At 20.6% G+C, this 24,984-nt stretch overlaps 1 protein-coding gene across 11 annotated transcripts in view; it reads left to right on the forward strand.

Annotated features, from left to right (window-relative positions):
- LOC129618494 (sodium/potassium-transporting ATPase subunit alpha) overlaps positions 1-24,984 on the forward strand; it is a 69,862-nt gene that overhangs the window by 25,473 nt on the left and 19,405 nt on the right. For 5 of the 11 annotated variants that reach the window (XM_055533285.1, XM_055533289.1, XM_055533286.1 and 2 more), the window contains exons 3-7: positions 17,290-17,430; positions 17,720-17,986; positions 18,690-18,875; positions 18,953-20,548; positions 20,634-20,849. In XM_055533285.1, coding sequence (XP_055389260.1) covers positions 17,302-17,430; positions 17,720-17,986; positions 18,690-18,875; positions 18,953-20,548; positions 20,634-20,849 — 2,394 coding nt within the window. In that variant the 5' untranslated portion in view covers positions 17,290-17,301. Of the gene's footprint in view, positions 1-1,443; positions 1,916-11,651; positions 11,792-12,729; positions 12,811-17,289; positions 17,431-17,719; positions 17,987-18,689; positions 18,876-18,952; positions 20,549-20,633; positions 20,850-21,158; positions 21,254-21,864; positions 21,960-24,984 lie in introns of those variants that run through there. The other 6 variants (XM_055533281.1, XM_055533284.1, XM_055533283.1 and 3 more) reach the window with 5 other exon arrangements.

The following is a 24,984-nucleotide window of genomic DNA, read 5'->3' on the forward strand; positions in this document are numbered from 1 at the left end:
AAATGAATAAAAAAATTAAAATAATTCTCAGTTTGTGTTTATAAGTACGACAAATAAAAATTCCAGTTTTATAATAATTAATTAATATGAAAATTAAATGAAATCAACCATTAAAAATCATGTACTTTACTTCAATATTTTCAATGTAAGTATTCATATTTTCAATTTTGCAAATTATTACTCTTGAAATTTGTTTTAGTATAAACTCAAGTACAAAAAGTTATAAATTTCAAGGCTTTTATATAAAATACTTAAATTAAATGGTGAAGGAGAATCAATAGTACCCATATAATTTTCCATTAAATATACATTACTTGAACATAATTGCAATGAAAAATATCAAATATGGGTTAATCTGATAAATAAATAAAATATTTTCTTATCTTTTGATTTATGATTGAATTTCTTGTCTTATCAATTATAATCAAAACTCTATACTTTATGCATATATGTTTATTTATAACTTTTAAATTAATCTTTCAATAAATTGGTTTGTTAGTATAATGGATTAGAAATAATATCGAGAGACGCATGCACTAAGTGTTATAAAATAAAGTTTACTTATATATAAGTATCTAAAGTAGATACTCAAAGTATATTAAAAACAATATAGTAAATTGATAATGTTTAAATATAAACAAATTCAATAGTTTTCTAATTCTATTTACTTTACACGTAGTCTTGATTGCAGGCGTCAGCATTTTTGAGAAAAATTTCCAATGCTTAAAAATTATTGTTTAATTTCATACTGTTAACTCTGTTTTATCTCTCTTGAAATTTTTTGAGAGTGTGAAATGAAACGTTTGGAAATTGGAATTTGCATTTTCGTTTTAACTGACATTGCGATGATTTCACTAATAATATTTTCAATATGCGACACAAAAATGTACTGATATACATTTTGTAAATGCTTCACACCTAAAATTATATAAAAGGTGTTTTCAAATGTGTATAGGGTATAATTGTATCAAAATTTAATAATACATATCTTGTATTAATTATTTAATCATAGTATTTGTATTGATTTATTGTTATATAAATATTGTATAACTATATAACATAATTTTATATTGTACAATTCAATTTTGTCCTATATGAGAATAATTGCAGAATTCTTAAAAAATTAGAGATTTAAAAAAAAAATCGCGGAAAATTTAATTGTATTTCACTAAACTGTTATACTTATATACTTTACTATTATATAAATGCAACATAATATAAACATTATATTATTAATTTTCTTTAATTTCGTTTTTTTTTTTTTAAATATAACAATAATATTAAAAAAATAAAAATACTTTTTATATAAAATTTTATAATTAATTTTCTTGTATTTTTTTCTTTATCTTCTTCTTTCTTTTTTCAAAAAAAAATCAACTTTTTCAAACAAAATTTTAAACGTACATACTTATTTACTTATCCTATCTATTTATAAAAAAAAAAAAAACATTTTTGAAGGTCGCGTAATAATAATTTTAATCCTTCGCAATTTTGAAAAAATTGAAAAGGGTTTTGTGGTGTACGTGTATGTGTGTGTGCCCGTAATCGTCGTCAACGTCGCCAATAACCACAAATAAAAATAACGAAAGCAAAAAAAAAAATAAAAATCAAAAAATCGTTTTATTATTATTATTTTGTTTTTTGAGTTCAAATAGATTTTTCAATATAAGAGAGAAAATAAAATAAACGAAAAAGAAAACAAAGGAGAAAATAAAATAAAAAAAACTTTGGTGTTTATAAAAATTTAAGAAAAAAAAAAAAAAAAAGGAAAATTTTAAATTAAAAAGAATAATTAAATCATAGGATAAAGAAGCCATTTTTTTTCGATAAACATTAAGATATATATACATACATATATAGAAGCCGTAAATTTATTATTCAACTTTTTCTCTTCGTTTTAGTAAAGGATTAAAATGTACGTACCCCTACCATATATGTATACATATAATATAATATAATATTAATAATATTTTTAAGGATATTTTAATTATTAATTAATTTTATTATTATTAATTAAGTTATAAAATATTTATTAAAATATACAAAATGTGTTTGTTACACAATAAAAAATTAACAGAAATTAAGTGAGTAATAATGATATTAATTAAATGAATTTTATTAATTTTATTAATGTATAATTAATTTTTTATGATAATGTTTTAAAAACTTTTTTATGATAATGATTTTTCTTTTTATATAACATAGTAATTGATTTTGTGTTCCCTCATATGTATATGCGTCTGCGTTCATTAATTGCTTGCACGATATTCCCTTTTTTTTTTTTAGAAATTAATTTCATATACATTTTAATTATAAATTTATGTATGTGTAATTATTTTATTTATTATATTTTAATATTTCCATTTAAATAATTAAAAAAAAAACTAGCTATAAAGAAATTATTTATATAATAAGTACAAAAAAACAGGTAATTAAAACAGAAAATTAGAAAATTGTGATTTTTTTTTCTAATGTTATTTTTTTTTTGTTTTTTATACCGTAATTTATGAATTAGAATTCTCACCTATACTCCAGAAAATTTAATGATTTTATTTAAAGCATCTCTAAATAAAAATTACCTTAATATCATAGCTCTTCATATATTCACCTTAATATCATAGCCAATAACACAAAATACTCATACATTGTAGAAACAAATTTTGATTTATAAAAGAAATTTTGATTTTTTAAAAGAAATTTTGATTTTTTAAAAGCGTAAATTCGTTTTACTAGCATATTTTATCACTGTTAATTATACCAGGAGTTCCACAATACAAATATAAAATATTTATATTCAATTCTGAAATTTTGCGTTGAGGTTGAATTCAGTTTCAGAATCGGGTCTAAAAAATCGTATCTGTTTTAAGAACTTCAAATATATACTGCAGATCCTTTTCCATTTCAATACATTGTGAATGTAAGTTTTTTACATAAATTTTTATTATTTTGCATTTAGTGCTTATATAGAGAGTTGTTTTCATGATTCAAAAATAATAAAAATATTGAAGGGATAAACAGTAATGTATATGTTTTGTTCTTTAATTTTTAAATACAAAAATTCTTTAATCCAGTTTCCATAAACATATAGGTAGTAATTACGAAAATTAATATAAATTCCAACATAAGACGAATTTGAACATTTTTACAAACCATGCCTGTAACTGCATTTTGACTTATACAATATTCTCGAGATATCAAAATACTACTTCAAACCTAATTGTGTATCTCCAAAAATTAAATGTTAATAATTCATATTTTGACAATTACATATAATTATTATTGAAATGTTAAATTAAAATTACGTGCTTATATTAAATGTATAAGAATACAGGGTTTTTAATAATATTAACATGTTCTTATAAAATTTATATTAATATGACCGTACGTGATATTTTGTTAATTTCAATTTTTATTAATTTTTTCGAAATTCGTTGTACAAAACTTCATATACTTTTACACATATTATATTATATATATACATAATACAAACTATGCTGTGTACAATTATTTACAGATATGCTATATGTGCTGTAATACAAAGTATTTTTTATTTTCGATTATTATTGAACTTATATATTACCTATGGTAATATTCTGATGAATTTCTGTGAATATAAGTATGCGAATACAACTCTATTTAAATATTGTATTAAAATCTTATTGGTGATAAAAATATACCTTGTGTATGTTAAAGAGGTTACATCAAAGAGAGATGTTTACGTAACTAATTATTGTAATTTTAGAGTATTTTACAAGTGCTTCTATAGGCCTATGAATTTTGTTAAGAATTCTTCGATTTACCGCGTTCGTACTTTACTTTGTACACATTGTCGTATTATGTATTTCAATTTAAATTATAGCAAAATTTCAAAATTTTAATATTGATTATTTTGACTAGATATTTTTGATATTTATAAATTTATTGCCAATACTATTCGACTTGATTTCATAAAATATCCAAACAACACGCGATAAAAAATTCATTGAGATACTTTATATAGGAAAAAACTTTAAAATGAAAAAAAAAAAACTAATAAATGAAAGTTATATAATCAAATTAAGATTTCAATTGACGTAGTTAAAAAATTCAATCTACTATTAATTCTTTAATAAAATTGTTAGTCATATATTATATTTTAATATTCGTATATATTAAATATACAATTGAAATTAATATGTCAAAATTACTTCAATAGTAATAATTAACAATACATACGTAATATACATATATATATATATATATATATACGATAATATTAAAGTATTCAAATTATTAGAAATATTATACATATTTCAAAATCATTAAAAATTGCCTACATCGCGTATCTATTCATCCATATAATACCTATTAAATATTCTAAGTAAATATTAAATTTATACAGGTGCTAATGGAACACACAATATTCTATGAAATTAATAAATGTATATACACATGTTATATAGGTATACATATATTATACAGGTAACTTTTATTTACTTCATAATAATTATTACGATATTCTTGTTATTTCGAATTTAAAAATTTTGAAATTTATTTGGAATTTCCACGGGATTTTTTATAATGATAATTTCATAATTTAAATAAATTCTTCAAAATACATTTGCAAATTATTATTCAAAAATATTTTATTGCATATTTTATAAAATAAAAATTCTCTTTAAAAGTTATTATAAAAAATTGACATTAGTACATACATATTATTGTATATATACTTGTAATAAACATATAGAGACAGTTCAAATATTTCTCGTGTGATTAATCATTCACGTGCTGATTATAACTTCACATATACGTACATATACAATTATTATTAAAAATGTGGATAATTGAAATGAATTTAATTATAATTATAGTTAAATAGGTTGGTTTCAAAGTATGTCAAATAATAAATATTTTTTAGTTTAAGTTTTACGTATTTTAGAATTCTATAGAAAATTAATTGATTTCGTGTTATTGTGACCAGCAATCGTTTTGTTTTTAAAGAGGCGGCTCCCGCAAACTACTATTTTTATTCACTATTTAATTAATTCCTTATTTTGGACTCACCTCTCGAAATTGTCTTATAACAGTAACTAGAGATTCTTTATTAATTTTATATAATATAGCAACAATAAAAAATATTGGTTTTGCTTCTTATTTTTTGTAATTTTTAAAATTTTTTACATTCATATTTTTCATTACCCTACAGCCCCCACAATACATTTTTACACCCCCCACAGTAAATTTTTGTAATAGTTAGGAGTTTCAAATAAATTTTTACCATATTTCCAATAAATGTTTTGATTTAAAATAAACTATAGCCTATTGCAAACCATATTGGAACAGATCATATAGTTTCATTATATGACCATTAAAAATGAAAAAAAAATTAATTTACATAAAATTCAACCTCCTCTACTGATTGTATTTTCAAATATATCATATCTAATAGTTATACAACTTTATTAAAAGAACATTACTTTAATATTAAAAAACAATTTCAAACTTCTCATATTATACAGTTTCCACATAATTATAATTTAAGTATGCGTGTAATATGTACCTAATATATATATATATATATATATAACAATTGTATGTGGCTTCAAATACTTTAGAATAAATTAGATTCATATCTAATAGTAGTGATCATTTGTATATACACTAGGTCCCCAATTTACGACGCACTTTATATTCGACGATTTGGATTTCGACTCCTTTGTTTTAAAATTTTCTAATTCATACAACGATTTTTATTTGCAGTTACGACGCTTTTAAAAAAAAGTGAAAAAAATTTCGTAGTTACGTCGTTTTTGGCAATGTATTTTAAAAAACAAAAGTAATATTCGGAAAACAATAAATTAAAAACAAAATTATATAAGTATTATTAGAAAATTACTATATTATTAGTAAATTAATACATTTATATTCATATATATATATGAATATATATAAGTATATGTAATGTATATTTGTATGTATGTATACGTATATATATATAAAAAAAAACTCGTTTATTAAGGATTCGACTTAGGACGCAATTTTCGGGGACGCATCGAAAATGGCATCGAGCATCGCATCGAGGATTGCACCTAGGAACGCATCGAACGTCGTTAATCGAGGACCTAGTGTATTATTAATTTAACTACACATGAACAAATTTAATAACATTCTTTTTTTTTAATTTTAATGATCAATAGTCAAAATATTATTCGCGTATATTATATAATTAAAAAACAAAAAAAAAAAAAGCAATTACATTGCTTTATTCTAAAAGCAATAAAATTGATGTTAATTGCCATATTTCATTATATTTTTTTGTGAGATTTTCTCTTCAAATCAAACGTGATATTATAAAAAATTAATATAGCCTATAGCAGTTACTTAATATAAGCACGTTATAAGTGAAAAAATTTAACTATATAAATAGCTTTGTCTATTATTTTAATACATATATGGAATGTAGTTAAAAAATTTAAATGATATGAGAATATTTAAAATTATAATCAAGTGCACTTTATATTTTTTTTATTAATAATATCTTGTTAAAAAGCAAATAGGTAATAATTTTAATAATTTAAAGTGTTTGCTTTTTCTAAAAGATTAACAATGATTAACATTTTTTATTATTTTAACTTTTACAACTTAAACAATTTTATTGTAGTCCATAAATTTTCTGTATGTAGGTATATTATGTATCTCAAATATTTTTCTAATCTTTTATAATACACTTTTCTTCTCTCATTAAACTTGATGATATTCATTATCAGTCCATAGGGAAACGATTGTGTTTTAATGAAAAACGCGCGTGCTTTTTAGTGAATTTATTTTTGTTTTTCTTTTGAGGAAAAATTTTAATTGTAAACATTTTTTTTTTTTTGTATTTAAATTACTTTTTGTTCATTCGATCTACATATATATAAATTTTCAAATGTGATTTCGTTACATATGGAAAGTGTACAAACAAATTTTATCTCATTTTTTTTTCTACATACGTTTTAAATACACAAAAGTATGCATAGTTATTGTACACTATTCTATTATTAATTTTCGATTAAAATAGTATAGGAAAAGCAAAAAAAAAAAGTCAAAATAAAATTTTTTTGATTTTAAACGTCCTTGACCCTGTACAGCGGAACACTATGAAAATAAACAAAAAAAAAATTAATTTTTTTTTTTTTATTTAAATAGAATTTGTGCCTTTATTTACTTTTAAAATAATATTGTTGCTATTGCTAATGGTTCATTATGATATAATATTAAAGTTTTACTATAAAAGAAAAAAAATCAAAAAAAAAAAAACATGTTATTAATTCTAAATGAAACAACGTGTTCTTTTATTCACAAAATTATTTGCGAAAGGAAGAAAAAGAAAACAATTTTGCAAATCTTATTCTTGTTTTTTTTTTTTTATTTATTGTAGATAACATCATAATTTACGATGGCTATAGTGGGGGGTGACCTATTATAAATCTTTTTTCTTATATATTTCAAATTTTATGTCAAATTAGGCTAACATAAGAACTTCTCCGTTGCAATTGAATATTTTCGCTAATTGTTAGCGAAATTAAATTTGTGGGAGATTTTCAAATACCAACATATAAATTACAAATAAATGATTGTATACTAAATGAATTTTAAGCTTAATGCTGTCTCCCGCACATAATGTTCATGCAATAAATTCATGCTCTACTCCATATGCATATACTCTTTTAGTTTCAGAACTTTTGTTTTTCAATTTATCTAACAAAATTCTGAGTTTTTTTCTGTATGGCATTTTTAGCTAAAAGAAATTATAAACTGCAATATAAAAATTTATTAAATATTGTTTTCAGAGCTCTAGGCCTTGTTCTTTAATAAGATAATTAAAAAATATTGGAAATAAAGATATTCTTATTTTTAAAATTAAAAAGATTATTGATAAAAAAATCACACGACTAAGTTATGTCATAAAATCTTTTTCCTTTCAATTGGGGGTTTTTTCGATTGTAAAAGCTTTTTATTGACATAAAGAATTATTTTAATGTATGCAATTTATAAATATTACATAAATGTGTAAAATTATTATTATTACCCTGATTTTGAATTAATTTTAAAAATATTTTGATAAAACAAATTTAATATTACAATTTTCAAATTAGTAAATATTGAATAAAAATTTAATAAAATCTTTATTAACAATATACGTATATGTGTGTATAATTATTTTTATATGAAAAAAGAGACCTATAAATGTGTATTATTGAATTTTAAACTTTATATAACTAATTCTGTTACAAAATTATCTAATTATAAGAATATAAAATGAAAATGAATACATAAATTAATTTTATAAAGAAAAAAAATATATTAATAATATGTATATACATATATAATAAGTACTTATTACATTTAAGAAAATCTTGAAATATAAACCAAGTACTTATATTATATTCGATTCACATATTTATTAGTATTTCTTTTTTATAAATATAAATTATTTTTAACTCATGCGCCATAGATACAATAAAATGGATATATAGAAAGAAGTAAATAAGTAAGGAACAAAAAAAAAAATTATACATAATACATATGTATATCATGTATATGTATATCGGTAAAAGAAAATTATTTTATAATCATCATGCCCTTCTTATTTCTAATTTTCATTATTTTCATTTAGTATTCTCATAATCCATATTTGTTATATACATTTAAAAATTTCTTTTGTATTTATTATAGTTTCAATAATAACTCTTATATGTATACCTATTTAGAATTTCTATTTGAAAATTATTTTGTATGTCATAATTATTTAAATTGCATTTCTATTTCAGTTATGTAAAAATATTAATTTTTTCGTCTTTATATATGGCTTGTTTGCCTTCTTTTAAAATCTTATTATTTTCTAACGAGTTTGAAATTAAAAGTTAAATATTTATTCTTGTGTCGATTATGTCTAATGCTTTGAGTAACATGCATTTCATATGCATTTTATATTCTTTGTTTTCCCAATAATTATTTGATTATAGATAACTTTTATTTAAAAACAAAATTTTAAATACTTTATACTTTTAAAAATATTTAAGAAATTATATGGAAATTATTCGAAAAATATGCTATTTTCCCAAAAAATCCAAATAACATCAATCTTACCATTTTATTTAAATAGAATTAAATGAATATTACTTTCCGGGCTACAAAATATGTATATACATTTTTGGGGAACTACTCCAATATAATATTAAAATTTTTTAAAAAAATTTTCATCCAAAATTTAATAAAATGTTGTTTTATTATTGATACACATTAATCAATCAAGAATTTTAAATAAAAAATTTAATCTCTTAACATAACCTTAAAAAACTACAGACTGACATGTTTTTTTCTTCTTTAAAAATATATATGTAATACCTATATAGTTAAATTCACTTATTACATAATATCATCGAAAAATATGAAATAATAAAATAATTAATGTATTCGATTATTTAATGAATCATTCTTATATATACATATATATACAATTATACACATTTATATAAAAAGAAGAAGTACATATAAAATTGTGGAGAAATATTAAAAATGAAAAGAAATAAAAATGGAGAGAAATGAAATGTTAAAGAATATTAAAAAATATTAAAATGCGTTATGATGTAATATAAATATTATGTAGTTAGAAATTATGTAAAAGAAATAAAACAAAAAAATTTACTATACATACATATGTACATACTTATATATCATAATATTTCAAATATCCCTTAAAGCTTTTCAACCATTCAAATATCCTTTTTAACTCGTTGATTGCATTGTTACATCATATAAAACGTGTGTATACATACATTGGAAAAAAAACACATTTATATACATACATATAGTTTAAAAAAAAAATTTTTTTTTCTTTTCTGTTTAACACAAAAGTACCTACCTGAAAAAAAATTTCATTATTTTCCGCTCCTTTCTATATGCGTTTTGGATTTATACATATGAAAAATCCCTGTATTTGGATAAGTATGTACATATATGTTAATTTTTGTTGCTTTGATTTAATGAAACAAAAAAAAAACCTTAAGGTAAAAAATAAAGTAAAAATATAAAAAAAAAAAAAATTATGTCGCCGGAAAACTAATATCGATTCCCATTTTTATTTTCTTTTTGTTTGTTCTACTTAAAATATAAAATTGAAAAAGCAAAAAATTCAGTAGTATGATAGGAGTAATAAGAAAAAACCGAAAAAAAAAAATAAAATTGCAAGGACTCTTAAATTTTTTCTGTCTTCTTTTTTTGTTTTATTGTTTTGTAACAGTAAAAAAAAAAAAAAAACTTTTTTCTTGTACAATTTCATACACGTTTTAAATAGAAATTTAAAAAAGCTTTATTGTTTTCGAAAAATATCAACACATACATATATGTATGTATGTATGGCTGTACTTATACCCTAATAATATTTCCCCTTACGAATTTTCTTCCTTATTTTATTTTTGTGCGGTCACATATAAAAACGAAAAATTTTCCTCCTTTTTATTTGTCAAAAGCTTTTTGGAATTTTTCTCTTCTATTTTTTTTTTTTTGCATTTTAAAGCTGAAATATAAAAAGACATATAAGTATATATATTTTTCATTTTACCGCTATTTCTCATTTTATTCTAATAGAACACAAAAAAAAAAAATTCTAATTCGAAAAAGAAAATTTTCATGCCTCAGAGTTTTCTGAAAGTAAAGAATAAACTTTTTTTTTTTCTCATAAATTTCGAAAATGTTAAGCGAATTATGATTGCTATATGCTATATTAAAACAGCTGCTATAATATCTCACTAATACATGTGAATTATTCATATAAATGTTGTGTATAAAGAAAAATATAACAGTAAAAAATTAGAGCAAAGTTTTTAAAAAGAAATGAGGAAAAACGGAGCAAAACTTTTTTTCTTTTTTTCTTTGTATTTTAAATTTATCTGTGAGAATTTTTTGTTTTGCAGTTTCTTATTATTTTTGTTTTAATTTGTTTTTTTTTAGATTTGCTGCAATATTCTGATGGAAAAGTAGAATACTGTATAACTGTTATATGTTAAAATTTTCTCTTTTCTTGTTATTATGGTTATTTAGGAAAATATTCATAGTGTATTGATTACTGTTATGATAGTAAATTATTGTTTTACATTGATTATTTTTGTATAAACTTAAAAGTAAAATTCTTGCTGTTCCTCTTGAATGGAAATGAAATATTTTTTTTTTGATAATATATAGGAGAATTTAATATTAGATTATAATTTAATAAGTTTATAAATATTAAATTTATAAAAATAATATTCTCATAAATAAATTTTGACTTTACATAGCTAGTAAAATTTTAATTTTAAAAAAAAATTTTTTTTTATTTTATAAAATTGTATAAAGGATTTTTATTTTTACTACCTCCTTTTCCAAACTGTTATAATATACGATTATATATTTGAGTATTTAATTTGTTGTTTCTTTTTCTATAAAACTTTTTTTTTTACGTAAGGATAACACTGAAAAGCTTTTCCACATTTTTTTTTTCTCAAATATGTAAAAGCTTTTTATTTTTTTCCAAAATATTTTTTTTTCTACATTTTTACTTTGTTTTTAATTCCTTTTTTTCTTTTTTCGTCGTTCAATCAATATGGAAAAGTTGGTAGTTATGTGAAAAGAAAAGAAAAGTGTATTTGAAATAAAAATATAAAGAAAATTTTTTTAAAATTAAAAAAAAAAGGAAATAATTTTAGTATAAAGTGAAATTTAGTTTTAGATAATTTGAAAAAAAAAATTTAATAATATTTTTTTACAAATTAAATATAAGTAAATCAAGGTGAGGAGATTTAAAGTGAAAAAAAAAATTATTAAATAGAAAATTAAATGGAAATTTTAATTAAGTTAATATTTTTTTCTTTCTGTGTAAATGATGTAAGAAAATCAAAAAACTAGAATTAATTACTAGTTTTTGCATATTGTGTTTTTTATTTTTTTAGTTTTTCATTAGGAAAAAATGTTCATTTAGAAAAAAAAATATTGTTTGTTACATAACGTTCAGTGAATTTTCATAAGTAAAAATTTCTCAATTTATTTCTCACAGTTCATGTTTTTTGCTCTTCTTTCTTTTGTTTTGTTCAATTTTGTGAAATGAAAATGAACTTGTACTAAAAATGTCAAGTTTTTGTTATTTAATTTTTATATAGTCTTTTTTTTTTTAATAATTTTATTATTATTATTTTTTTAAAATTATTGTTTTTATGTTAATTTTTTAATATTAAATAATATACAGTTGATTATTAAATATGTGATCCAATTATTGAAAATCCATATACAACATGCACACACATACATATTCATATTTCTACAATAATTATATATACATACATTTATACATTATAGTATGTACTTATTACAAATCAGAGCAAATTTATGAAAAAAAATTTTTTGTTCTAAATTTTTTATGTTTTTTCGACTATTTTTTTTTTTTTTTTTTTTGAAGTTTGAAAATTGAATAATCAATAAATTTATAATATTATATTTATAAAAAATCAAAATATATTCCTCTTACTATCCTTGCTTTTTTCTTCTATTTAAATTAATAAAAATAATCATCATCAGTATTTTTATATTTTAATTTTTAATTACATATACATATAATAATATTTTTATAATGAAATTTTTGGTCTTGATTTTATTTTTGGTTTATTTTTATTTTGTGTTTTTGCTTCATGTTTTTTTCTTTATTTTGTTATTTTATCGTTTGTATTTGTTTAGCATGGAAGAGCGGACTCTTACAGAGTCGCGACTGTTATACCAACAGATGATGATAATTTTACAGCAGATGGTAAATATAAGGTAAGAATTTCATTTTCATAAATCAATACTATATCATTCATATATATCAAACATTTTAAAAGCATTTAAAGTTATGATTATGTAATACACATCAATACTAACTTATGTATATATTATTACAATTATATCAATACTAAATTATATAAATTTTATTACTAACTTATTGCTAAAATCTTAGCAAAAAATTTTTCATTTAAAAAATGATTTAACAATTAATTTAGAGTTAATATTTACTTGTTTTTTTATATACATATATATTGTTTTTTCTATTTTATTATATAGAAATATATAATACAAAATATATAATAATACTTTGAACAAAATTTTAATTAAAATTTATATTAAATAACAAATTCTACTGTGACGTAATAATTGTGAATTAATTTCAATGATGTTTTGATGAAGTAATTTATATCGTTAATAAAATGATATATAACAAAGTTTGTATATAAAGTGAAAAAGTCATATATATATATATATATATATATATATTTACAAAAACGGATATATAATGTAAAAATCGATATATATCATACCAAAATGGTATATGTCATAAAACAATGATATATATCGTAGAAAGTTGATATATATATGTTTTAAATAAAAAAGTGATATATTATTTCGTAAAAAAGTATATATATCGTATAAAGTATGCATAAAAAAATTTATTTATAACATTTTCTTTTGTTTATACCAACAATTTGCAATGAATTACGGTATATATCACAAAAACGTTCTTAATTTTTATATTTCAAATATAGCATAGAGATGTTATCAAAATATTGCATATTAAAATTATGAATTGATTTTTGAAATATGTGCTTCTGCTGTATATATAGGAAAATTTTTCATAGATTTTAATTAAACATCTTAATTTTATAAAATTGTTTATTTTTCTGTTTTTGTAATTTAAATATTATTCACTATTAAAAATTGATTATCTTGTCATAAAATAATTACTTAATAAAAATATTAATTGGTGACGTTTATTTATTTAAAATTATATTTATTCTATATTTATTTTCAATAAGGCAATTGACGTCATAATATAGCTGACGTTACAAATAAACATATATTTTATAAACTTTTTTAATTTAAACATTCATATATTAATATTGATATATATATATATATATATATCAACATTATATATATACACACATAAATATGTATATAGAATAGTGTAGGTTTTTTTTCACGTGTTGATCTATCCCATGTTTTCAAAGATCATTCTAAAAATATAAATATTTTAAGAAATTAGACAAATTACACATAATATATGTATTTTAGAATATTATATATAGTCTGGTTAAAATCAGTTTATATATTACTAGAATCTGTACATATACCTATGTATGTAGTTTATAGTAAACAAAAAAAAAAAAAAAATGAAAAATACTTTTGTACTATCAATATTGTGTAGGTACGTTAAAAGATCATACACAGATAAAAAAGAAATCGATTTTTCTTCTTATCAAAATTTTTTAGTGCATACACTGAAATATACTTTTTTATGAACAAGCTTGTCTATATAAATATATATATATATATATATATATATATATATAAGCTTCTCTATATATATATATGTATATAGACAAGCTTGTACATAAAAATATATATATATATATACGTAAATGTTATTTATATTGCATATATACTTTATTTAAAAATTCTGGCAAAAATCAAATTTTGCAAACTCAAACAAACAAACCGCAAATAGAAAAAAAAAATAATCTTTAACATTTATGTATAAATATTTATTTTCGTTGGTCTTTGGTCTTTGAATTTAAGAGTATATGATTTTTTTTTTTGCCTTTTTATTTTTTTTTTTTAAATAATTTTGCAATAATATTATTAAAATAGAAAATTTAGCGCGCGTATAAAATTCTACTAATTTTTATATTTAAACAATTTAAAAAAATTGTTTTAAAAGTGTATGACAACAGGGATTTTCGAAAAAGACTAAATAACAAAAATATTATAACTATATATATACATTTAAATATAATAAACTATAATTGTATTTTATTATATTGATGATTTTATAATAAGTAATATATAGATGTTTAAAATCAAATAAGATATTTGAATATTTTTAGGAGTACATTACTCCCCTCTTATTTCTTTTTCCTTGTTTTTTAATTGTACATTAGGAGTATATTTAGCTTTTTTGATGTTGTTTTTTGTTTTTCTTGTTTTTTGAAAATTTTCAATTACCTGAAATTAAAAATATTTTTATTTTTATGATTCTTTCTTTCTCTTTTGTACCACATACATTTCTATTTTATTATATTAAAAATTATATTTTGGTTTTGTCGAGAAAAATGTTTAAATAACATTAAATAAATAATTTGAAAATTATATACATATATAATATATGTATATATATATTTATATATGTATAATATGGACAAGTACAAAAAAATAATATATACATATAAATTTAATAAAACAAAAATTGTATGTACCAATGTATATAAAAATATATAAAATAGCTTAAATCTAAAATTAATATCAGACATTGGCGTATTTACATATTTTGATGAAGAGCGTTTAAAGAACTCAAAGAATATATAGGGGAAAATAAAAAAACAACAAAATAAAAAGAGAAAAGAACACACTTAAAAAAAAAATCTAAAAGTGTCGAGGTCAAATCAACTTCTTAAATCTAATAAGTTGTCTTAGTTACGATTTTTTTTTATTTTTTTTCTTTTTTTTTTATTTTGGTTTTTGCTTGTCTTTTATTATATATTCTTAATAATTTAAAGAATATTAAAAATTAAGACAAAAAAAAATGTTTATATTTTTATATACATATTTCGATTCGCGGTTATATTTGTATAGTTTATGTGCATATACTCGAATATATTAAAAAAAAAATAGAAAAAAATATAATTAAATAATAAAAATCATCATTGAAATTTATAATAAAAAAAAAATATTTTATAAATAAATTTTTGGTTACGATTTTGTTCAAAGTAGTATATTTTTTGTTTTTTTTTTTTCTTTACTAATTAAAGTATTAGTAAATATTTAACAATTAACACTAATTGATTGGGATTAATTTTGTTTTTTTTTTGCTAATTTTTTAAGTAACAAAAGTTAACATTTAAAAGATAATTGGGTAATTTAAGTCTAATTGTTGTTGGAAAAACATTATTAAGTCAACATCCTTTTATTTTTCCCTAAATAAAATTTATACAAATACGTTATAGTATTTTAATTTAAAAATACATAATTCAATTTCAACAGTTTAATATAAAAAACTAAAAATTTTTTATACAAAATTGAATTTTTATTTTAATATAAAAATAATTTAAATTAAATTATAAATTTGTTAATATTCTCGAGAAATTGTTGAGAAACGAAAATATTTATTGTGAAAACAATAAACTATAAAAATTCAAAATTATTTTCAAAACTTAGAAATTTCAATAAATTATTGAAATAGTTTTTGATTAATTATGAATTAAACAATTTAATAAAATTACAATTTTATTAATTGAGATTTTTAAAATTATCTTCACTATTTACCGTAATTCCATAATTACTTACGTTAAAGTACCGTACAAACAAAAAAATTTTTATGAAAAACTTAACATTCAATAAAGGTTATATTTGTTTTGGTTTTTTCTCATTTACATACAAATATATCAATAAAATCACATAATACACGAAATACTCGTATCACACACAATACATAAACATAACATTATAAATATAAAATTTGTTTTTCTTTTTCTTGTTCTTGCCAATATTTCATACCATTTTTATTATTTATTGGATATTATTGTGGTTTATGTTTCGTTTTTGCTTCTTTTTAAAAAGCGAAAATCATTTTTTTTTCGTGATTTAATAAAAATTACATAATGAATAAGGGTAAGTGCTGGTGGAGTACTAAATATATACACTAAGTAAAAGGTACATTAAATAAATTTAATATTTACGAGTATAATTAACAAATTATTTAAAATTTAGATAAGAAAAAATAAAATTTATTTTTAATTTAAGAGAACTAATGAATTTATTACATAAATTATATATATATTATAATTAATAAAAATAAAGTATTAACAAACTTATATATAACAATAAATAATAATTTTACTTTTAAGATAGTAAAATATATATAAAATAAATATAATCATGTAATATTTTAATTAATTAACATTGGAAGAAAAAATAAAATATAGTGATAATTTTAATGGTGAAAATTAAGAATTAATGGGTGTCAGATTTAAAAACAAAATATAGCTATTATATAATAAATTTGGGATTTATGCAATATCAAAATTAACAAATAACTGGGTATATATACAAATATATAAATATTATATGTATGTATATAAATATATATATTTTAAGTATACATATAAAATAAACTAATCTAAAGTAAATTAAAAAGTTAAAAAATATTTTACAAAAATTTAATAATTTTAATTTATTTTCTCTTTTTCACAAAAAAAAAAAATATAGTCAAAACGCAAAATGCCACCGAAAAAGATTGGAGGGAAGGGGAAGGAAAATTTGGATGATCTTAAACAGGAATTAGAAATCGATTATCATAAAATTACACCAGAAGAACTTTATCAAAGATTTCAAACACATCCAGAAAATGTAAGATATTTAATATATAGGATATTATATTTTATTTTAAATTAATTTATTTCATATCTTTGAGTTTGAAACTGCAGTAATAAAATTAGTATTTAAATTCAAATCTGAAAATAATTCACAAATTAATTTATTTGAGTTGAAATACTATATTTTTACATTTTTTTTAAACTTAAAGAATATTATTATAAAATATATGTATGTATAACTTAATTGCCTAAATTTACGGAATCAAATTTAAAATATTATTTTGAAATTTAAATATTTGTTTTTCTTTTCTTAATCTTTTTAGGGTCTAAGTCATGCAAAGGCCAAAGAAAATTTAGAACGTGATGGACCAAATGCATTAACACCACCAAAACAAACCCCAGAATGGGTTAAATTTTGTAAAAATTTATTCGGTGGTTTTGCCCTCCTGTTATGGATTGGCGCTGTTCTTTGTTTTATTGCCTATTCAATTCAAGCGAGTACAAGCGAAGAGCCATCCGATGATAATTTATATTTGGGTATTGTGCTTTCAGCTGTAGTTATAGTTACTGGTGTATTCTCATATTATCAGGTAAATATTTAAATATAAAAATCAATTTTATTTTTTATAACATTAATATAACATTAATAGATAAAAAACAAGAAAATTGTTTCTAAAATTCATTTCTAATTAAAATATTATAGAATTTTTAATGTTTTCATTTTTTAGGATGTCATAAATTTATGTACATATAAAAATATTGTAATTTACATTCAATGAGTTTTTGTTTTTCGTTTTTTATAGTAAAAGGTCAATATTATTTTTCCTATTAATGTAGAAAATATTTCATTATAAAATTCAATTTTGTTGAATTTAAAAGTCACTAACTTTAGTTATTTATAATTTAATATTTTTTTTTAAATTTTTAAAATTTTGATGCAATTAATAGTCGTAGAATTTTAAAAATAATTATCAATTAAGTAGTTAATTTCAAATTTATGTATAAAAGTCTTCATATTGAAGATATTATATGAATTTTTGATATTTAAAGCAATTTTAACATTAAAGTAAACACACAATATTTTTTTATTTCAATATTTATTTAAAATATTTTCTTTTAACTTTGTTAGTAAATAAATATAAATTATGATATACATACATAGATATGCTTTTATTATTTTTAGTTCCCATCACTATAAAAATCTCTTTCACATTTTTGGAATTATTATTTTAATCCTTTAGCAGTTTTTTTTTATAAAGAAAATGATTCTAATAAAAAATATTATTATTTTAGGAATCAAAAAGTTCCAAAATCATGGAATCATTTAAAAATATGGTGCCCCAATTTGCGACTGTGATTCGTGAAGGTGAAAAACTAACATTACGTGCAGAAGATTTAGTGCTGGGTGATGTAGTTGAAGTTAAATTTGGTGACAGAATTCCGGCTGATATTCGTATTATTGAAGCTAGAAATTTCAAAGTAAGAATTAATATAAATTTTAATATTTGATTTACTTTTTAATATTTGACTAATACGTTTTATTAATAAAATTTTAGGTAGACAACTCATCACTGACTGGTGAATCTGAACCACAATCAAGAGGACCTGAATTTACTCACGAAAATCCATTGGAAACAAAGAATTTAGCCTTTTTCTCAACGAATGCTGTTGAAGGTACTGCGAAAGGTGTTGTTATAAGCTGCGGTGATCACACTGTTATGGGTCGTATTGCTGGTTTAGCATCTGGTTTAGATACTGGTGAAACACCAATCGCCAAGGAAATTCATCATTTCATTCATTTAATCACTGGTGTTGCTGTATTTTTGGGTGTAACATTCTTCGTAATTGCCTTTATATTAGGTTACCATTGGTTGGATGCTGTTATTTTCTTAATTGGTATTATTGTTGCTAACGTACCTGAAGGTCTTTTGGCCACTGTTACCGTATGCTTAACATTGACGGCAAAACGTATGGCATCTAAAAATTGTTTAGTTAAAAATTTAGAAGCTGTAGAAACTCTTGGTTCAACATCGACAATTTGTTCAGATAAAACTGGTACATTGACACAAAATCGTATGACTGTAGCCCATATGTGGTTTGATAACCAAATTATTGAAGCTGATACAACTGAGGATCAATCTGGCGTTCAATATGATCGCACTAGCCCAGGATTTAAAGCTCTCTCGCGTATTGCGACATTATGTAATCGAGCTGAATTCAAAGGTGGTCAAGAAGGTGTTTCAATATTGAAAAAAGAAGTTAGTGGTGATGCATCAGAAGCTGCTTTACTTAAATGTATGGAATTGGCATTAGGAAATGTTATGGAAATCAGAAAGAGAAACCGAAAAGTAGCTGAAATTCCATTCAACTCAACGAATAAATATCAAGTATCAATCCATGAAACTGAAGATCCTAGTGATCCACGTTACTTGCTTGTAATGAAGGGGGCCCCAGAAAGAATTTTGGAACGTTGTGGTACAATATTCATTAATGGAAAAGAAAAAGTCTTAGATGAAGAAATGAAGGAAGCTTTCAATAATGCATATTTAGAATTAGGTGGACTCGGAGAGCGTGTTTTGGGCTTCTGCGATTACATGTTGCCATCGGACAAATATCCAACTGGTTTTAAATTTAATACTGATGATGTTAACTTCCCCATCGATAATTTACGTTTTGTTGGTCTAATGTCCATGATTGATCCTCCCAGGGCTGCTGTACCAGATGCCGTTGCCAAATGTCGTTCAGCCGGTATTAAAGTTATTATGGTTACTGGTGATCATCCAATTACTGCTAAAGCCATTGCAAAATCTGTCGGTATTATTTCTGAAGGTAATGAAACAGTTGAAGACATTGCTCAACGTTTGAATATCCCAGTATCTGAAGTAAACCCACGTGAAGCTAAAGCCGCTGTCGTACATGGTGCTGAATTGCGTGAAGTATCGTCTGATCAATTAGATGAAATTTTACGATATCATACTGAAATTGTATTTGCTCGTACATCACCGCAACAAAAATTGATTATTGTTGAAGGTTGTCAAAGAATGGGTGCAATTGTCGCTGTAACTGGTGATGGTGTAAATGATTCTCCTGCTTTGAAAAAAGCTGATATTGGTGTAGCTATGGGTATCGCTGGCTCTGATGTATCAAAACAGGTAAATGTCTAGTAATCATGATATAATTAATTCTTTTCGTATTTTGAAAAGTATTTTCAAAATTCGTAACAACTTTGTTCTTTAGGCTGCTGACATGATTCTCCTTGATGATAACTTTGCTTCAATTGTCACAGGTGTTGAAGAAGGACGTTTAATTTTTGATAACTTGAAAAAATCAATTGCATACACCTTAACTTCTAACATTCCTGAAATTTCACCTTTCTTGGCTTTCATTTTATGTGATATTCCATTGCCTTTGGGAACTGTGACAATTTTGTGTATCGATTTAGGAACAGACATGGTAAGATTAATTAAAATGAGCTATAAACTTATCATTTGTAACAAAAAAAATAAATTTAGAAAATTTTTTAAATTTGTTAAAAAAATTTATTTTAAATACAATATATTAATTTACTTAATCATTAAATGAATTTGGTAGGTAAAAATATAGGATTTTATTTTTTTGCTATGGCTAAACAATATAAACAAATTATTAATAAAAAAAAAAGTTTAATATTAAATATTATATTTTAAGATGGTAGGATATTTGAAAAATAATTAGAAATAATTAGATATGAAAATTCTTATTTCATAATTACACTTTTTCAAGATACCAGCTATTTCTCTTGCTTATGAATATGCTGAATCAGATATTATGAAACGACAACCAAGAAATCCAGCTTATGATAGATTAGTAAATGAAAGGTAAAGATTACAAGTGAAAAAAGAACAAAAATCAAAAAAGAAAAATATAGGTTGTATTTTTGAAGCCGTAGATATCTATCATACTGACAGTAGTGTCACAAATTTCGAGTTATAAATGAGAGCTAAAAAGAAATACATACATCCTTTTTTTTGCTAAACAGGTTTTATAATAACATTAAGGGCTAGAAATGTAATTTTCTTCAAGATTCTTCAGTATACTTATAAATTTGAATTTAAGAGAATTTTGAAGGATTTTTGTAATTTCTTTATTTTTTTTCTCTTATGTTTTCTTTTAAAAACAACATCCTTTTTTTTTTTTGTTTTTGTTATAATAAATATCCTTCAAGTGTATTGAAATTTTTTTTCTTATAAAACATACCATGCATCATAACGTAAAATGTGCTAAAGTTTAAAAACGAAACAACAATCTAATAAGTAAAATATGAATTTATTTACCATATATTTCTATTTATTTATAATTTTAGAGTTATTTTATTTACATTTAAATAATAAAGCAATAATTTTAAATATAAGACAAGATACAATAAGAAAAAAGCTAATTAAAAATATTTGTAACTTAAAAAATAATTGACAAAAAAATGAAAATTTAGGTACCAGCTATTTCTTTGGCTTATGAAGCTGCTGAAGCTGATATTATGAAACGTCCACCTAGAGATCCTTTCAACGATAAATTAGTAAATTCAAGGTGCAAAACTTATATTTTTTCTTTTTATTTTTTAATCATTTTTAAGAAATCTTGTTTTTTTTTTCTAATTCGTTTTCATTTTGATATTAATATTTTGATTTTTCATTCGTTTTTTAACCAATTTTAATTCACAAATCCATAATCCCATGTGATTGATATGCAACAAAAATAAAATACAAAATGTTCATCCCAAAATAATTTTTATATAATATGCAATAATTGTACTAATATTTTTTTTTTTATAAAAGTTGTTATAAGTTTATATACATATTTTTTTTGCAAAATTTTTTTCAATTGAAGTTTTATGGTTTAATATTAATTTAAATTACTAAAACAAAATCAAAGAATTATAATTTTTTTTTTTTTTTTGATTTTTCAAAAATTAATATGGGCATTTAAACGCATTATTATGGTTTTCAGTTTTTATTATTATTAATATTAATTAATATGCGCTTTATTTTTAATTCTTAACAAAAAGCGAATGGCCAATAATAATAAATTTTCAATAATAAATTTCATTTATATAATCAAGATCATCGATTATTTTATAAATAAAATATAAGAAACCATTCATATTATATTAAATAATATAAAATTTATTACTAACTTATTGGCATGATAAATTTCAACAATTTTATCCTGATAAGCCAATTTTGTAAACTAACATCTATTTTCTTAAGTTAATTAAATAATATTCAATTAAGTCGGATTCGTTTTTTTTTTATAACAATAATAATATTAACAATATTGGTGAAGAATTATTTTTAATAATTATTAAATAAATTTAAGTCAATATGCTCAAAGAAAAAAATAACACTTCAGCTATATAATATAAATGATCACTGTTACATTAAGCATACACATATTAAATTTAAATTTTAAAATATTTAAGAATATATGTATATTCTAATGTTAGAATTTTAAGGATATAAAATAACTAGTACCATATTGTTTTTAAACTTCAAATTACAGTATTTTTTGAAGATAAGATTGCCCACGAAGACGAATTTTGAGGAATATTAAAAATATAAAAGAATTTTCTTTTATATTATAATAAATTTATTGTTATATACATTTAATTGTTTAAAGTTTTTCGCTGAAAATTTTCTTTCTATAAGCAGAAACCCTTGAAAATGTAAATGTTTTCATGTAAATATTCAAGCTTTAAACAATTTTTACTTTGCTAAAATTCTTACGCTAACTGACTAGTTAATAAATTTAGAGTTTAATTAATTGTCTTCAAAACTACAATAAATAAATAAAATAACAGAAGTTTCGGTGACTTTTTGTTTAGAATTTATGCTTTTTTTTTTTATAATTATCGTAATTTTAATTGAGTTCCTATTGTTTCCCTCATTTTTGTTTTTATAAAACGTATTCGAAAAAAACATAATTTTTGTTTTAATTATGAAAATAAAAATTCATATTTTTATTTTGTGTAATTATTTTTTTTTCCTTTATTATTTTTTTTTGTATAAAATACACAATGTGAATATATTCAATTCATATTTTAAAAATACATAATTTTTTAATTTTGTTGTTTTTTCTTTACTCATTTCAAATTGTAATGTGTATCGTGTATATATACACCAAGCGACAAAATAGAAACCTTACAAAAAACTAAATAAAAATAATCAAAAATTATTAAAATGCAAAAATTTATTACTATCAGAAATTAAATAAATAAAAAACAAAAATATAAATATATGAATAAGCAACAAACAAAAATAAAATATTAAATCAAGTTTGGGATAAAAATTTGTTTATGTTCTCACATTTATATTTTTCTTGTAATGTGTATTTTTCAATTAATTTTCTTTTTTTTTTTTTAATAATAACATTATAATTTATTTTTATAATTTAAAAAAAAATAATTTTTTTTTTTTATTTTTATAATTTCGTGTCATTTTCATAAACTAAAAACAAATTGTATTAAAATTGTTACAAAATAAGCAATTTTAAATTATGCTAACGTTCAGCGAGAAATTTTGAACGTCGATTTTTTTTTATATTGAAGTGAAAACAATCTATAAAAGAAAAAAACTTAAAAGACAAATTGATCTCTTTCACTGGCATTTTTTCTGTATATATTTAATTTAAATAAAATGTATAGATGAAAATTCGCTGAAATTTATTTCTCTACTACAAAAAATTTGTGTTTTACAATTAAGTAAAAGAAAACGTTTTTTTTTTTTATTAAGTATTATTATTATCATTATTATTGTTATTATTATTATAATTATTATTTTTTATTTTAATGTTGTGTAGTTTTTAATTAAAAAAATTTTTTATTGAAAAAAAAACTGGGATAATGTAAAAATATTAAATAAAATTATTATGTATAATATGTACAAATATATTAGGTATATATATCACATATTATATAATAATAAAATACATACTAATATATAATATATAATACGATATAGAAATAAAATGTTTATATAACATACTAAATAAACATTTTAAATTTTTTAGGGTAATTTCTCGAATTTTTAATATTTATTTAATTATTGCGCGTCTTATAATGATTTTATTTAAATTTATTTAAATTTAATTAAATTAGCAAATTTCTGAGTATAAGTAAAGATAAAATAAATTTTAAATATTAAATTATTTTAATTAAATTTAAAATATTTTTTTTTTTTTTTGAAAAATAAATTTGAAGTTCAATTTGGCAAATAACACATGGCTATGATCATACGGTACTGATGTAGAATAAAACTACAATTTTCTAATTATAATTTCTTATAATATGGCTATAGTAGTATATGATAAAGCCAGTATAACTTAAGTTTTTGAATAGTATAGCTTATTTGCAATTATAGTTTATTTATAAAGTAATCATTTAAGATTGTTTTACTTTGACTTCTTCAACAGTGGAAATCTGTTCTATTCATAAAAAGTCAAAGGCTAAATAATTTCAATAATTTCATACCGAAATTTTTTAAATAATCTTATACTCCTACTATGATATACATATTAAGTTCTACAAATAAAAGTATGGAAAATATTTAAGAAATAT

The sequence above is a fragment of the Condylostylus longicornis genome, unplaced genomic scaffold, assembly GCF_029603195.1.
Source record: "Condylostylus longicornis isolate FDR11 unplaced genomic scaffold, ASM2960319v2 ptg000007l, whole genome shotgun sequence".
Lineage (NCBI taxonomy): Eukaryota > Metazoa > Arthropoda > Insecta > Diptera > Dolichopodidae > Condylostylus > Condylostylus longicornis.